This window comes from Malaclemys terrapin, chromosome 2, assembly GCF_027887155.1.
Source record: "Malaclemys terrapin pileata isolate rMalTer1 chromosome 2, rMalTer1.hap1, whole genome shotgun sequence".
In the NCBI taxonomy this organism is placed as follows: domain Eukaryota; kingdom Metazoa; phylum Chordata; order Testudines; family Emydidae; genus Malaclemys; species Malaclemys terrapin.
In genome coordinates this window covers 271,666,527-271,684,678 of record NC_071506.1, presented here as the reverse complement: position 1 = coordinate 271,684,678, position 18,152 = coordinate 271,666,527, and the positions used below count along the sequence as shown (strand labels likewise).

The following is an 18,152-nucleotide window of genomic DNA, read 5'->3' as shown; positions in this document are numbered from 1 at the left end:
TGACTGGATCTATGAATAAATTTATGACGGGGTTTGGACAGTACTTGCTTTTTAGGCAAAACAATGAATGATGCAATCTGAAGCTGGTATTGCGTCATACATGATATGAATTGCATCATGTTATTCCTAGAAGTCATGGATGATGCAATCATAACGAAGCTTACATCACTCTGCTGAACAAATTGCCCTATATCAGCTCTAGAAATCATACAGTGTCGTGCTCTCTTATTTGTCAGTGTTTGATTTTGCAAAGGGACACATTTCTGTTTAGTCAAAGTGAGCAGAGATGCCTCGTACTTGTGTGAACAGTGCAGATAACTTCTGCTATGTTTGTGGTGAACTGACTTTTGCATCACAAAAGCGCAGTATAACCATTATGGTTAAGAAAGCCTATCACCTTTATTTTGGCTGCAAAATTGGAGATCAGAACAAGAGGTGGGCCCCACACATATGCTGCAACACTTGTGCAACAAATCTTCGCCAGTGGTTGAACAGGAAAAGGAAATCTATGCCTTTTGCAGTGCCAATGATTTGGAGAGAGCCAACAGATCATACCAGCAATTGTTACTTCTGCATGGTGCCTCCAGTTGGGAAAGGTGTGTCAAAGAAGAAAAAGTGGACTGTGCATTATCCAAACATTCCATCAGCTATACTCCCAATACCCCACAGAGAAGGACTGCCGGTTCCTGATGCACCAGAATCATTCTCACTTGAGTCAGAAGAGGAAGAGGATGAAACTTCTGGTCCTGAACCATCAGTGTCACAGGACCCACATTTTCTCCCATCCTCCTCCTCTGAACCACACCTCATAACACAAGGTGAACTGATTGACCTTGTCAGGGATTTGGAACTACCCAAGAGTAAGGCAGAGCTGTTGGGCTCCAGACTACAGCAGTGGAATCTCCTGGCAGGTGATGTTAGGGTTTCCATGTTCTGTGACCGTCAAAAAGATCTTGTCCCATTCTTCTTCATGGAGGGTGATCTTGTAGCCTGCAACAACATCGATGGTGTGATGGCAGCCCTCAACATCGTTCACGATCCAGATGAGTGGAGACTGTTCATTGATTCATCGAAGACGAGTCTTAAAGCTGTTTTACTGCATAATGGCAATGTTTTGCCATCAATTCCAGTTGGTCATGCAGTCCATATGAAGGAAACCTATGACAACATGGAACAACTTTTGAGGTGCATAAACTATGACCAACATCAGTGGCAGCTTTGAAGGTTGTTGCTCTCTTGCTTGGTCTGCAGACTGGATACACAAAGTACTGCTGTTTTCTCTATGAATGGGATAGTCGTACAAGAGATTCCCACTACATCAAGAAAGATTGGCCACTCCGACAGTCATTGGAGCCTGGGAGGAAAAAAGTGTTCAGCATCCACCACTTGTTGAATCAAGGAAGATTTTGTTACCACCCTTACACATCAAGCTGGGTCTGATGAAGAACTTTGTCAAGGCCATTGACAAAACACAAGCAGCTTTCAAGTACCTCCGTGGAAAATTTCCAAGGTTAAGTGAAGCTAAGATAAAGGAAGGTGTCTTTGTTGGTCCTCAGATTCGTGAACTTCTTCGAGATGATGCATTTGACCGTGCACTGGGTGGTAAGGAAAAGACGGCATGGAAAGCCTTCCAGTTAGTGGCAATAAATTTTCTCGGAAACAACAAGGCAGACAACTACAGGTTGTTGGTGGAAAACCTCCTCAAGGCATACAAAAGCCTTGGTTGCAACATGTCACTAAAGAGACATTTTTTGCACTCTCATCTAGATTTTCTTCCACCGAACTGCGGAGCAGTGAGCGATGAGCACGGCGAGCGATTTCACCAGGACATTGCAACAATGGAGAAATGCTATCAGGGTAAATGGAGCCCATCAATGCTTGCAGTCTATTGCTGGACAGTGACAAGAGATGCTCCATTTAATGAATACAAGAGACAAGCCAAGAAGCGCCGAGTAGACGCTGAATACGACTAAACTATGTACATAATAGTTTTTTGCCTTTTGTTTCATAATAAATTTTATTTATAACCCTTTTGCTGATTTTTAAAGGGTTACATAAACAGGACAGGTGAAATATTATCATGTAAAGCAACCATAAACACATGAAAAGACCTAATCATAAATTTACAATTTATGATTAAAACTATGCTATCTACACAATATACATAGACATAAAATGTAAAAACTTAAATATCTTAGAAACGGTAGCCAATCAGTTGTTTTAATTGTCATATTTGAATTCAGCACATCAAAATACATAATAAAGAGCACATTTTATCTCTGAAGCAGACGACTTCTCAAAAAATGTAGACCAGTGTTATTAGTATAGGGCGAGAACAATGGTATCTTAGTTATTCATGTGCAGTAACTGTTGGCAAAATCCAACTTTTTAAAATGACTTGTTTTGGTCCACTACCAACCTGGCCCATATTTAACCGAAGGATAAAGAGATGACAGGATCCATTTAGTTAGTCATTCAATTATCCAGAAGTTCCCTCGCCCTCTCCATATTCTGTTGATCCTTAAAGGTGGTTTTGTTTATATAATACCATAATGATTTTGTAAGTACTGTACTTCAATACTGGCCACGTTCAAAAATTTAACTTCAATATCTTGAGCAAAAGTTGGGCAAAAAAAGTATAAGATAATTTTAGTAAAGCATCAATAACTTTAATGGGTTAGATTGTGTCTTTCAATCACAGACCATAGCACAAGGCTGCACACAGCTGTATAGCCCCATGGGATAACGCCTCTCAGAACTCCAGGGCATGCACTGGCTGTGCATATGCTACTACATCACTGTAAAGGTGCAAATTGCTGGCTGGTACAATAAGTATATATTTGTCCTTTCCCCTCCTCTGGGGTATTGAGCATTCTCTACTGCCGAACAGTGCTGGGGCTGTTATTCCATCTGGTCCGCATGCAGGGCACACAAGTAGTGAGTAAGGGGCACCTACATCAAAGGCCAGGCAAAATCTAGCCTTAAATAACCATGTACATACTTAAAAACAAACAAACAAAAACCACACACACACACCCCCACCCCCTCCATGAGCGACGGCATGGTTGTGACAGGAAATGTATGTAAACTGCTCACTCCAATATGGGAAAAAAATATGGGTCAATGGTAAAGAAAATGTTTATGAAGCAGAGAAATGAACAGATCAGAGTTCTCCAACAAATTTTTGAAGCAGCAAAAATCTAGTGTAAAATAGCATTTTTTGTGATGCCAACACCACTGGAGACAAGTAAACCAACTGGTAGAACTAGAATAGAGCACTATAATTTGTTGAAATTTTAACCCGTATATATTACATTAAGTATCAGGGGGTAGCCGTGTTAGTCTGTATCTACAAAAACAACAAAGAGTCTGGTGGCACCTTAAAGACTAACAGATTTATTTGGGCATAAGCTTTCGTGAGTAAAAACCTCACTTCTTCGGATGCTTTCACTCTATGCATCCGAAGAAGTGAGGTTTTTACTCACGAAAGCTTATGCCCAAATAAATCTGTTAGTCTTTAAGGTGCCACCAGACTCTTTGTTGTTTTTATATTACATTAAGTTATTCAAATTTATATCCATATTCCTTTGAAAGTATTTTGGAAATTCTTCTCAGCAGAGTTGGTGCCTCTGTGATTTAAATACTCAGGTAGAGAAAGAAACTAGTTTGCGCCCATTAATCTGCACTTATAGTTGTGAGAGGACTCACTGAGTCTCCCTGCAAAGTAATAAACAAAGGAAAACTTTTAATGCCTACAATGCCGAAGGGCAAAAGGGCGGGCGGGGGGGGGGGGTGGAGGAGAGGAAGAATTCAGGATAAGAATTTGTTGCCAATGCCCTTTAAATTTCTGAGCCCTCACCTGGCTGTTATGCCCACATTTTGTTCTCTGCTTTGCTTGTAGCATAGCACAAAGTGAGTTTCTCAAATTTTTATTGTTGTGTTTCATTAATAACCTTAAGTTTAGATTAAGAAAGATGGTAACAGGGTAACAAGCCTTCTGGATGCAGGGGAAGCAAATGTGATAAATCTCTACTTTAGTAAGGCTTTTGATGCTGTCTCACATGACCTTCTCATAAGTGAACTAGAGAAATATAGCCTAGATGAACCGACAACAAAGTGGATAATCACCTTGTTGGAATACCATTCTCAGACAGTAGTTATCAATGGTTCACAGTCAAGGTAGAAGGGCATATCAAGTGGGCTCCATGGGGATCTGTTCTAGGTCTGGTTCTATTAAATATCTTCATAAATTATTTAGATAAAAGCACAGAAAGTACACTTAAAATTTGTGGATGATACCAAACTGGAAGGGGTTGTAAGCGCTTTCAAGGACAGGATTAGAATTCAAAATGATCTTGACAAACCGGAGAAATGGTCTGAAACAAACAGGATGGAATTCAATAATGACAAATGCAAAGTACACCACTTCAGAAGGAACAATAAATTGCACAAATACAAAATGGGAAATGACTGCCTAGGAAGGAGTACTGCAGAAAAGGATCTGGGGGTTATAATGGATCGCAAAAGTCAACAATGTAATACTACTGCAAAAATATATAAATAAATAAAAACCCTGAACATCATTCTAGGGCAGGGGTTCTCAAACTTCATTGCACCGCAACCCCCTTCTAACAAAATTTACTACACAACCCCACGAGGGGGGAACAAAGCATGAGCCTACCTGAGCCCTGCTACCCTAAGTGGTGGGACCAAAGTCAAAGCCTGACCCCACTGCCCCAGGCAGGGGGCCAAAGCACCCAGGGCTTCAGCCCCAGGCAGGGGACCTGTAACCAGAGGCTGGGGTTGGAGCTCGGGCTTCAGCCCCGCGCAGTGGAGCTTGGGTTTCGGCTTTGGCCCAGCAAGTCTAAGGCAGCCCCCATATTAATGGGGTCACAACCCACTTTAGGGTCCCAACCCACAGTTTGAGAACTGCAGTTCTAGGGTGTATTAGTAGGAGTATTGTAAACAAGATTTGAGAAGTACTTCTTCCACTCTACTCTGTGCTGATTAGTCCTCAACTGGAGTACTGTGTCCAGTTCTGGTCACCACATTTCAGGAAAGATGTGGACAAATTGGAGAAAATCCAGAGGAGAGTAACAAATATGATTAAAGGTCTAGAAAATGACTTCTGAGTAGGGCCCTATCAAATTTACAGCCGAGAAAAATGCATCAAGGACCGTGAAATCTGGTACTTTTACCCTATACTAGACAGATTTCACCGAGGAGAGTCAGTGTTTCTCAAACTGGGGATCCTAACACAAATGGAGATCACTGTGTGTGTGTGGGGGGGGGGGGGGGGGGGAGTTACAAAGTTATTGTAGGTGGGGTCGTGGTATTGCCACCCTTACTTCTGCACTGCCTACAGAGACGGGTGGCTGGAGAGCGGCAGCTGCTGGCCAAGCACCTACTTCCAAAGGCAGCGCCCCGCCAGCAGCAGCACAGAAGTAAGGGTGGCAATACCATACCATGCCATGCCAACCTTACTTCTGTGCTGTTGCTGGCGGTGGCACTGCCTTCTGAGCTGGACTCCTGGTTAGCACCTGTCACTCTCCAGCCACCCAGTTCTGAAGGCAGTGCCGTCGCCAGCAGCAGAGCACAAGTAAGGGTGGGAATATCACAATCCCCCTACAATAACTTTGTAACCTCCTACTACTCCATTTTGGGTCAGAACCCCTTACTATTACAATACTGTGAAATTTCAGATTTAATTAACTGAAATCATGAAATTTATGATATTTAAAATCCTATGACAGTGAAGTTGACCAGAATGGACTGTGAATTTGGTAGGGCCTTAGCTATGAGGAAAGAGTGAGAAAGTTAGGTTTGTTTAGTCGAGAGGAGAAGCTTATGGGGGAACATAATAAAACAGTCTTCAAGTACATAAAAAGTTGTTATAAAGAGGAAGGTGATAAATTGCTCTCTATGTTCACTGAGGACAGGACAAGTCGTCATTGGCTTAAATTGCAGCAAGGGAGATTTAGGTTAGACATTAGGAAAAATTTCCTAATTATACGGGTAGCAAAGCACTGGAACAAATTATTCTCCTTTACTAGTACACAGCCCTCTGTGGTGGTATCATTGGAGGGCTGGCCGTGGGGGTGAGTCCAGGGGGAAAAGGGCAATAGTATTGGGGTGGGGGGGGGGGATGCAGAGATAGGGGAATAGATGGAGGAGCGCTTTCCCGAGACAGGCCCTCTCCGGGGCTCTCCAATGTCACAGAATCATAGAATTGTAGGACTGGAAGGGATCTTGAGAGGTCATCTAGTCCAGTCCCCTGCACTCATGGCTGGACTAAGTATTATCTAGACCATCCCTGACAGGTGTTTGTTTAACCTGCTCTTAAAATATCTCCAATGATGGAGATTCCAAAACAATTTATTCCAGTGCTTAACTATCCTGACAGGAAGTTTTTCCTAATGTACAACCTAAACTGCCCTTGCTGCAATTTAACCCTACTGCTTCTTGTCCTATCCTCAGAGGTTAACGAGAAAATTTTTTTCCTCCCTCCTCCTTGTAACAATTTGCTTATTTTTTATGTACTTGAAAACTGTTATGTCCCCCCTCAGTCTTCTCCTCTTCAGTCTAAACAAAACCAATTTTTTCAAGCTTCCCTGATAGGTCATGTTTTCTAGACCTTTAATCATTTTTCTTGCTCTTCTTTGGACTTTCTCCAATTTGTCCACATCTTTCCTGAAATATGGTACCCAGAACTGGACATGATACTCCAATTGAGACCTAATCAGCGCGGAGTAGAGTGGAAGAATTACTTCTTGTGTCTTGCTTACAACCCTCCTGCTAATACATCGAAGAATGAGTTTTTTTTTTTTTTTTCTGCAAGTGTTACACTGTTGACTCATATTTAGCTTGTGATCCACTATGACCCCCAGATCCCTTTCTGCAGTACTCCTTCCTAAACAGTCATTTCCCATCCCAGATCATTTTGAATTTTAATCCTATCCCCCAAAGCACTTGCAACCCCTCCCAGCTTGGTATTATCCGCAAACTTTATAAGTGTACTCTCTATGCTATTATCTAAATCACTGAATATATTGTACAGAACCGGACCCAGAACTGATCCCTGCAGGACCCCACTTGATATGGGTGTGACAGGGAGCTGCCCCAAACTCTCAAGCGGGATTGTCAGCTGGTGTTGGAGGAGGAGGGGGGAGCTGAGTGGGTAGGACTGCCGACAGTAGCAGAGCCAGCACCCCCCCAAGCATCAAGGGCACCCAACATCCCTTCTTGTTGGGTCAATGGACAGTCCCTCCAGGGGTGTCCCGAAGCCCAACAAAGGAAGCACCAAGCCTCCCCAGAGAGCAGAGGATCTGGTACATGCTTCCCTGGTAAAGTATCAGAAAGCCCCCCTCCAGGCTCTCCACACTACACAATGCTGCCAGCAGCTGGATGGTGACTTGCCAGCAGAACAAGAGGATGCAAAGGAGGAGGGAGGGTGGTCCTTACAGCCTAGTGGGAGAGGACTGATGTTGGAGACCAGCTTCCCCAAGTTGGTGAGGGGAAGCAGAAGAGGAGCATTGGGAGGAAGGGCAGGGCAGAGATGAGCACCACCCATGTGCCCAGGTCCTCCTGGGATTCATGGGGGAGAAAGAGGTTGTCCCAGTGAGATGCCTTTCTCCACACATTTCCTGGGAGGCAGCCTCTGACATTAAGACGACGACAACTTTCCCACAGCTCTTAAAGGCTGCCACAATGGCAGAGTGCCCCATCATCCATGACAAAGCTCACACTAAGTTTTGGTGTGGAGCAAGGCAGTCACCAGAAGGCAATGGATGCTTTGCCTTGTCAAGATAGAGAAGGGGTCCCCGACACCGCTGCTACTGGAAGTGGCAGGTAGATGGGCTGTGGCAGATAGCAACTGGGCAGTAGGTGGTGCCATACCCCCAGAGCTGGTGGAAGGGACAGCAGGAGGAGGGGGAGCCATGGCCAACTGGCTGCAGCAGTTGAAGCCATCACCACGGAAGACGCCTTCCAGATGAGGCTCTTACCCTTTCTGCTGGCAATGGTGCTCCCTGGATGGTGGCAGGAGTTTTGGCAGAGGAATCTCTCCCTAGGCCATCTGCTACTGCTCCAGTGTGAGCGCTGATGGCACTGGCACCGATGTTGGTGGTGATTGCCACAGGGACAGATGGGGGAGAAAATGGAGGTAGGGCAGCAATGGTGGTTTGGGGGGTCCCCCTCAGTCTCCATCCCCCCTTTTCCTCCACCTGGGTGAAACCACTGGAGCAGAAGCCTTGCATGTGGCTATGACACCCTGTATCCCATGTTTGCCACTTTTATATGGTTAGGATATATTTTGTACAAAGTATGCCTTGTGAGGTATCATTTAAAAACTCAATCTGCTGAATATTATTATCCTGTTGAAATGGGTGCATCAACATTATATGTGAAGTTATGAGATTCTACTGTATGACTGTTACTGAAAAATGCTGTAAGTCTGGGTAACACCCACAAACCAATTTTTCAGTGACAAAGACATACAGTAACGCCTCACTTAAAGTCAACGTTAACTGGGATGTTTCGTTGCTGATCAATTAGGGAACATGCTCGTCTAAAGTTGTGTAATGCTCCCTTCTAACGTCATCTGGCAGCCGCTTGCTTTGTCTACTGTTTGCAGGAAGAGCAGCCCGTTGCAGCTAGCTGGTGGGGGCTTGGAACCAGGGTGGACCGGCAGCCCCCTAAGTTCCCTGTGCAGCAGCTGCCTGCACTTCAGCTGTGTCCCTCCCCCAACTGCCATATGCTGCTCCTGCCCTCTGCCTTGGAGCTGCTCCCTGAGACTCCTACTTGCTGTGTGGGGGGGAAGGAAAGGAAGGGAGGGGGCTAATATCAGGGTGTCCCCCTCTCCTGCACCCCGCTTACCCCATCTTCCATAGAACAGGGGGGACAGACCAGGACTCAGGATGGAGGGAGCTTGCAGCAGCTGCGTCTCAGCAAGCTGATCTAACTAACAAGGCAGCATACTTAAGGGAAATGCGCACATCTCCCTCCATTCCCGCTGCATTGTGTAGAGAGAAAGTTAACCCTTGAGGGCTCAGCCAATTGCTAGTTCATCATTTAGCAGTAAGGGAAATATCCCACTCTCTGGCCTGGTCCTCACTAACCCCCCACTTCGGACTAAGGTACGCAAATTCAGCTATGTTAATAACGTAGCTGAATTCAAAGTACCTTAGTCCGAACTTACTGTGGGTCCAGACGCGGGAGGGAGGCTCCCCCGTCGATGCCGCGTACTCCTCTCGCCGAGCTGGAGTACCGGCGTCGACGGCGAGCACTTCCGGGATCGATCCATCACATCTAAACCAGACGCGATAAATCGATCCCAGAACATCGATTGCCTGCCGCCGGACCCTCCGGTAAGTGTAGACATACCCTCTGACTCCTTCACCTCAACAAAGCTTCACAATCATCATCATCACTGTGTACCAGAATTAAATTGTTTGTTTAAAAAAGTGTGTGTATATATGTATGTCTTTTGGCTGGTGAAAAAAATTTCCCTGGAACCTACCCCCCTCATTTCCATTAATTCTTATGGGGAAATTGGAGTTGCTTAACATCATTTTGCTTAAAGTCGCATTTTTCAGGAACATAACTACAACGTTAAGTGAGGAGTTACTGTACTGGCAACCCCAGACAGGTATCAACAAAGTCAAGTGGGCTATCACTTATCTAAGCAGCCATTGTTCAGCAACTGGGAAGTGTAAATAAAGAATTTACATTTCCTCCTAGAAACACTTCAAAGCTCACTTACACAGGGGACTGTTTGTCTGTACACTGGTGGGGGGTAATCCTCAAACAGCGAAGGAGGATATAAAAATAAGAGATAATGACCTCCACCTCACCTTTTCCCCTCCTTCTCTACTTAAGGCAGCTAGATTGCTTGAAAGATAAAAGCAGCATCATTAAACTGGGGGAGTGGTCCCGGTCTGGAGGTTTTCCAGCCAGTACAAACTGCTGTAAAATTTGATTTGAAAAACTCCTTTTTTGCTTTTAATTTAAACCTATTAGCCTTGGTAAAGTTTAGGATTTAGCTTGTGTGTTTAACCTTTTATTTCTTTTGTAACCAATTCTGATTTCTATGCCTTACCATTTGTAATCACTTAAAATCTTTCTCTAGCTAATAAACTTGTTTTGTTTTATTTAAACCAGTGTATTTTGGTTGAAGTGTTTCGGGAATCTCTACTCAGGTCAACAGGACTGGTGCATATAATCATTTCCCTTTATTACAATGACAGACTTATTATGAGCTTGCACTGTTCAGTAGAGTGCTGGACAGAACAAGAAGCACATTTCTGGGGGACAAGGAATATGCAGATGTCACCCTGTATGTAATTCATGGATGGCTGGGCATAGCAGTCATGTATTCAGCTTGGAATGATTTTACATGCTAGTGGCTGTGTGAGAGCAGAGCCTGGAGAGGTCACTGTTCATCAGAAAAGCAGTGTAAAAGGCATCACAAACTGGAGAGCTAAGGGGACACAGCAGTTCAGATTGCATCCTGGGGAATGTCACAGTGGCCAATCAGGGTCTGCAATCAAGTACAGGTGATGGGAACAGCCACTGGAAGGAGGAGTGAAATGACAAAGGGAAGGCTAGGGGCAGGGAAAAATGGAGGCTAACCACTCCTTTCTCCTACCCTGCACATGGGGGAGAAGAGTGCAAACAAAAATTGGAGGTTAATGAAATAAAGCAAAGAGGACATAGGGCACAATAGGTAGTGTTATGTGGGCACCAGCTTCTCTGGCTGCACTGAGTGAAAGGCAGCTGTCTGAAGAGATGCAGTGAATAGGAAATTAAACAAAATGGTGCGGAGGAATCGCAAGCACTGGGAGAGTGCAGGTATGCAGGGCAAGCAAGGCTGGGTAGGACAGGGAACAAACAGCAAAAGCGGGGCTGGGGCTGAGTAGGTGTACCACCAAACATTGCAGGGGAAGCATCTGGACAGGGCAGGTAACAGAGTATGAAGGGAGGGCCCTGGATGGACGGGGAAACATAACAAATCATACTCTTGGGGGAAGAGTTCTGCACCACTGTACATGGACACAATTTATGTGCCACACCAATTTTTCTCCACATACTATAGATTCTGCTGGAGAGGTGCTGCAGTTACACCTTTTGCCCACCAAGGGCTGCTGTGGTGCCAGAAGAGAGGGCAGCCGGCCAGCAGAGAGGCTGTGTTCCTCACAGCAGAGCCAGGTGAGGAGGCATGGGAAGGACAGACTGGGGTGTGGACTCAGGAGCTCGGGGGGGAGGTGGCAGCATTGAGCCAGGGGCTGAATGGGAGTAGGGTGCAGGGCTACACAGAGACAGGGGAGATGTGCTTGACTCAATGAGAGAGTCCAGGAGTCGGCTAGGGTCTGCATGAGGGAGGTTCCCCAGCTCCCTAACAAACCCTCCTCTCCCCAGCTCCTTTCCAGCAATTATGTCCCTCTCCCTCAGCTTCTCTGTTACCCGATTCCCCCTAAGCCTTTGCACTCCTTCTGAGGGGTGCAGGAATAGCCTAGTAAAGAATCAGTCAAAAAAGCCATTTCTGAATCTTATTTTGTTGTCTATATTGTTAGAGACATGCTTGCTGACAGGTATTTTGAAATAAGTTACCAAAATAATTGAAACTTGCATGATATACTGTGTTATTTTGACAAATAAAATAAGCAGAGTTTTAAAATACTACGTGCAGAATTTTTTTATTTTTTGGCGCAGAATTCCCCCAGAAGTAAAATTCCCCCAGGTGGGGAGGAGGGAGCCAACTTGACAAGCAGAGGAAGGTGGAGGAGGCCTACCAGCCCTCTGCAGGGAAAGTCCAAGGTGCATGTGCACCCACATGTGCTTGTGACAGATTCTCTGCTGCAGTAATCCCAGGGGAGGCTGGTGGAGGCAGGCAGGCAGGCAAGCAAGCAGATGGCAGTCAGCAGGAGCAGCAGTGGGGGAGTGCTCCATGATGCTCCCCGCTCCCTAGCAGCAACAAAAACTCAGCAACAGCCTCCTTCAGCAGCAATGGCAAGCTCTGCCCAGAGTCACAGGATGCAGTGGGAATGAGCCAGGGGACTGCAGGAAGGGAAAAGATGGCATCACGGCTAAGGAAGATGAATGAGAACTAGATTCTATCCCTGCTTCTGAGACAGAGTTTGTGTGTGATGCTGGGCAATTCATCCAAACCAAATTTTTCATAATTGGGCACTAATTGTGTTTTCCTCATTTTTTGGGACCCAACTTGAAACACCTGATGTTGAATTTGCAAAAGTGGTGAGTGTTCATAGTTGCAAATTAAATCAATGGGAGCTGTGCTCTGAATATAAACAAAAAACAAAAATGAATAAAAAACCTACCGCAACAGTGATAAATACTGTGGGGGGGGAGTGGGGAAGGAAAACAAAAAACAAACCCTATGTTTCTCATATTGGGCACTCACCATTAGTTTGACAATTCTGGCCTTATTTTCTGTGCCTCTGTTGTAAAGTGGGGATGAAACCACCATCCAATCTCACATGTGTGTTGTGAAGATAAATACATTAATACTTGTGAAATACTCAGAGATTATGATGACAGCACCACACTAATACCCAGATGTAATTAATACATTTGCATGTACAGTTTGGATGGTATGCACTGAATAAGACCTAGGGTCATACACCGAATGAGGCAGGGGTTCTGTGGCAAGGGGGCTGAGTTAAGGCTGTCTTAACCTTAATTCTGTCATTTAGTAAGTTTTTAGTTAATGACTTTGTAATGTGAAGGTTCTTTTAACAGAATTTTTAAAATCTAAAAAACACACCCATCCAGCCACCTCTTCTCTCCCCAAGACAGGGAATTCCTTGCTCCACATGGGATATAAAACCATCGGGGCTCCAAGGGTTCTCCCACACTCTGCTGCTGTTGTCCTAGGGGAGATGTAAATCCTGGCAAGTGTCAGGTGCAAGAGGGCAGAAAGTTCATCTATCAGTTGCGGTACTTACATGCCACACTTTTCCCCACTACCAGAAACTTTCCTCACTGCAGTGAAAAGCTCCAGCCCCGGGGAGCTTATGAAGCCTTTCCCTGCTGCTGCCGCTCTGGGAAAAACATTTCATTGACATGCACAGCTACACACCACAGCATGGAAACATCCTGATTTTCACTGTGGCATGAAGCTACACATACTACTCATCACTAGTGGTGGCATGTAGTGTGTAGATGTAATTTAAGATCCTCCAGGATATTTGGGTACTTTTATATTTCACTGAATCTTGCTCCTTTTGTATTGAAGAGTTTTCTTCCCATCTACCTTTGAAGTATTATAATCTGTAGTGAGGCTTACTACTATGTAATGTATACCAATTTTATTGTTAACCATGAAAACAACTACAGTTTTCTGATGGTCTTAAAGATATGATTTGTATCACCAAATCAGAAATCTATTCATTCTCAAATCTAGCCTTGACTGAAAATAATGCCATCTCCGATTACTAGGGGCAGGATATTGAAGATCCAGCAACTACTCAAAAACATTCTTCCAGAGTAACTCACCAGCACAATAAAGCACTAAATATTAATGAAGGTCTGATTTTTATCTTCCTTATCTATTACAGACCAATATAATTCCATTGATCACTTCTAATTTACATTGGTGTAAGGTATATAAACTGCATAAAAGACAAGACAGTCTTAACTACAGAACTTGTGAATTTTGCAAGCAAGTTACAAAAATATATTTGGGAGTTACATATATTCTGGTAATCTATGGAAGAGGCACCAAGGAGCTTGGCAAGATACCACTTTTTAAAAATCCGAAGAAATAAGTCAATTTTCTATAAGGACCAGATCCAGTAAAGATGTCAAGCATGCACAAATCCCACTGACTTCAATGGGAGCTGTGAAACACTGACTCCCTCACAGCGTTTGGTCTTAAATTAACAATAAAGTGTAAGATCTGATCTATGATGTTAAGGTCCTGAGGTATTAACTCTCTCAAAATAGGCGGACCGATGTACTTGTTTATTTCCTTTACTTTTATTAAAATTTTAAGTTACGTTCCAATTATTCACTTATTTACCTGAATATACTTGTTTGTTAACCTCACCACAAATGTTTTTACTCATTTCTATGAAATCTTCAGGTTTTTCTTCCAATCAAATAAACTTCACTATGGCTTGACAACTGATTAATCAGTCTCTCACACTGGGCTTTTCAGGCTGCTAGCATCATTAACAAAGTTACTTTTCTTTAGCAAAATGGCGGTCACCAACATTTATTACTGGGACCCCCAACAGCACACAGACTAACACGGCTACCACTCTGAAACCTGTCACTGTACAGATAGTGATCAGACATAAGAGACTTACAAATTTAAGGCATTTGTGTTGAAACTACAATGTTCTTGGAGGTTTACTGAAACACTCCAAGTAAGACATTAACATTAGTAGGCACAAGGTTACATCAACTGAGTTAGATCTACACTACAGAGTTAGATCAACACAAGTTGATCTTGTCTCTCCTGTGTACCTAATTATGTCAGTGTCTACACTTGAATGCTGCTTTCACCAAAGTGAGTCCCCAGCCACACAGACAACTCCACCTCCATGAGAGGTGTAGCCCTTATGTCAATGTAGTTAGGGTGACACAGCATCCACGTAGACACTGTTACTACGTTGCCTGTTAGCTGGAGCCCCATCCCTAACCCTGGTGCTAACAATCCCAGCTGTCGGGCATAGGCTCACATCTGGGGCCTGTGCTTGGCTGACAAACTTGGGCTGTCAGTGGCAACAGGGGGCCAGCTGCCAGGCTCCAGCTGTCAGTGCCCCATTTCAGATAGTAGAATCACTCTGGGTGAGGATACACACCACTGACAGAAGAAGCAAATGTGGATGTGAACTACTGCTTTAATTACTGTGGTGGTTGTACGTCAACTTAATTTTTTAGTTTAGACAAGCCCTCAGAAATATAAGTTTTAGATTGTTGTATTTCCCACTGTGTCTATCAAAATTCCCTAGGTAAAATCAAATTGATACATATAGCCTCTAGAGGCTAACACAGATTGGTGTGTGTGTGTATATATATATATATATATATATATATTTTTTTTTAAGAAAAAGTGAAATTGCGATTTTAAAGCCACAAAAGGGCAATTAGACTTACAGTATGCATCCGAAGAAGTGGGCTGTAGTCCACGAAAGCTTATGCTCTAATAAATTTGTTAGTCTCTAAGGTGCCACAAGTACTCCTGTTCTTTTAGTAAGCAATAAATAAACCAACCTGTAGATTCATTCTGATGCAAGGAAGATACTACAATCTGAAAGAGGTATTTTCTTAAAATTAAAAAAAAAAAACAAAACAAAAAAAAAAAAAAACCCAAAACAGTTACCACTGCATCATTTATCTTTTCAGGGGACACTAGGAGCACAGCATGTCTCATCTCAACTCAGTCTTTTAAAATCAGGCTAAAGTTAATAGCCCCCTTTTGCTGCTTCTTTTAAAAATCACTCCAAATAGAACCAACAAAATCTGAAGAGCATCTAGAAAGAACCAAATTGTGTACCCCTAACTTCAGAACAAATGATTCTTCATGTTTCCAGAATGGACTGAACTTCTAGTACTTTCTGCTTTTGGCAACTGCATTCTTCATGCACACAAAACCAAAAGTCTAAACTAGATGAAATATGCTGATGATTTACTGGTAAAATGTAGGACCTCCAAGGAATTATACACTTATTTAATTCAGAGGATTATTTAATCTTAAAAGGCAAGGCTCAAAACATTCTGATAATTTGCATAATATCCATACTCCTGCATAATCATAAAATATTGATATTTTGAGAACTATTTCATTTACCTAGCCCCTGTTGGAAAGTCAGTAAAGCTCCATGTCCATTTGAAGGCTACGCTAACTATTGACTCAAAGTAAAATATGGAAGTTCCCTCCTATACAGATGTACACACTTTCAAAAACATATTACCAGTTCTTGGATCCAAAAAGCATCTCAAAAACAGTTTTCTCTAAAGAGAAATCAATTTCACACAGCATTCAAGGATGATAGCTATGTGGGTAATTTAAAAGGCAACTGAACTGCAACAAAATGTAGTTTTAAGCACTTACTTGTAACGTAGTGTCAAAAACAACAAGCTTAGAACTTGTTGGAACTATGTCATAACACTTGTTAGACTTCATGAATCGCATGTAGATGTCACTTTCCGATTCTTCGGATGCTGTAAGAAGAAGGAACACTTTTACAAGATCTGTTTTTTTTTTAAATGCAAAAGAAAAGCATACATCAGATCATTTAGGCACCATTTTAAAAGATGAACAGTCCCAAAGCAAAAACTTTTTGAACACAAACATAATGAGATGGTTCAAGCATCAGATCAGAGTTCTGCAGCTCAGACCCATCTTTCCTCTGATTACACATTGAAATTACAGTTTGAGACTGACATGTCACATTGATTTAACTGAACAGAATTCCTTTAATAAGACAATAAATTTCTCCAATATCCAGTCTATTCAACATTTTCTCTTTGTTTGGGATACTAATTTTGCTTTATACCCATGTTCTTTGGGCACAGCTATTTCTCTGACAGGGAACTGGAGGACTAGTACGCAAGTTTGGCAAATTATAGGCAGGGCTGATAGCACCACCTATTAAGGTTGCTCAACACTTCCCATAAGACTATTTTCAATCGCTTATAGCTTTGACAAACGCCATTTTGGCAGGAGTTTTATGGGCTAGATATCTGCCTCAAGCTTTTAAGATTACAGCCAAACAGCTCAGCCATTTCCGAGAACAAGGCAAGGGCAAAACAATATATTCCCGCGGCTCTCCCCATATTAAATTCTGATGACCTCTCCTCTGAATTGCTCTAGTATTCCTATGATTTGGAGAAGGACTTGAAATTTGGCAGGGATGGACTGTGTCAGAGATGTGCCTTTTGCCATCCCCATGAAAATCTGCCCAAATTTGTCCACATTAAAAGCCTTTGAAAGCAATCACAGTTATGCATCGTCAGTAGAGACTTGTTAGTTTGCAGCTAAAGAGCTAAAGATTACAGGAAGAGAAAGGAAGGTCTCATGGCTAAGGCAGTTGAATGATGTCCTGGAGAATCAGATTCTCTACAACATAGGCAGGGATATGTGATGCCAAGCAAGTCCCTTATAGCAAGCTTTTCAGAAGTGGTCATTAATTGTGTTTCCTATTTTCTGGTGCCCAACTTGAGTCCCTGAGATCTGATTTTTCAGAAATGCTAAGAGCTCACAGCTACAACTGAAGTCAATGTGAGCTGTGCTTCCACTAGAGTGTTACATAATGTTAAGAACTCTGAAATAATCAGGCCCTCTGTGTCTTAAGTTAGGCACCCAAAATTAAGATCAGCAGTATCTATTAGTCTGTGACTCAATTTCCTGCTTTGTACAATGGAGATAATACTGCCTCTTCCCCTTACAGGGGAATTGTGAAAGTTTGTTATTTGTGAAACAATGCATTCAGATACAAATAGTGATAAGCACCATAGAAAAGCCTGTGTACAGTAACTGGAGTTCAAGATGTGCTATCCATAAGCAGATTCAACTGATGTTGGGCATATGCCTCAAGATTAGAAACATTTCACCAGCAATATCAATACCAGTGGTTCTCAACCTGTTTCTCACTGTGGGATGCATATGCGGCCCACAAAGTGTTACCTGGGCCACAGGTTGAGAACCACAGTGCCCCCTAGCTAAACCCCCACCCCATCCCTATGCCCAGCATCCTCCACCCAGAGACCCCTCCACAGAGTGGGGCCAGGAGCAGAGTGCAGGGTGGGCAGTGGGGATCCTGGACTCCGCTGCGTAGGGCTGGGGGGCCGCCGGGACCCAGAGCCTAACCATGCTGGGATCAGGGTGCATCCAGGAGCCCCAAAGCTGCTGCTGCATGGGAGGTGGGGAAGAAGGGACAGCCGGGGCCCCAGAGCCTGACCCTGCCGCTGGGGGGGGCGGGGAGGGGGAAGAGGTGGGAGAGGGAAAGGGGGGCAGCACGGACCCCAACCCTGCCACTGCAGGAGACCTGGGAAAGGACAGCCCAAAGCCTGGACCCCAAGCTTGCCATGCGGGGCTGAGAGCAGGGCCAGCTCTGGCTTTTTTGCTGCCCAAGGCAAAAAAGCCTCCTGCTGCCCCCCCACGCAGCAGGGGAGGGCAGCGAGCC

At 43.8% G+C, this 18,152-nt stretch overlaps 1 protein-coding gene across 7 annotated transcripts in view; it reads right to left on the bottom strand.

The window, feature by feature from the left end:
- Nucleotides 1-18,152, bottom strand: part of PRKAG2 (protein kinase AMP-activated non-catalytic subunit gamma 2) — a 398,056-nt gene that overhangs the window by 49,286 nt on the left and 330,618 nt on the right. For all 7 annotated transcript variants that reach the window (XM_054021185.1, XM_054021186.1, XM_054021187.1 and 4 more), the window contains one exon: nt 16,079-16,188. In XM_054021185.1, coding sequence (XP_053877160.1) covers nt 16,079-16,188 — 110 coding nt within the window. The remainder of the gene's footprint in view (nt 1-16,078; nt 16,189-18,152) is intronic.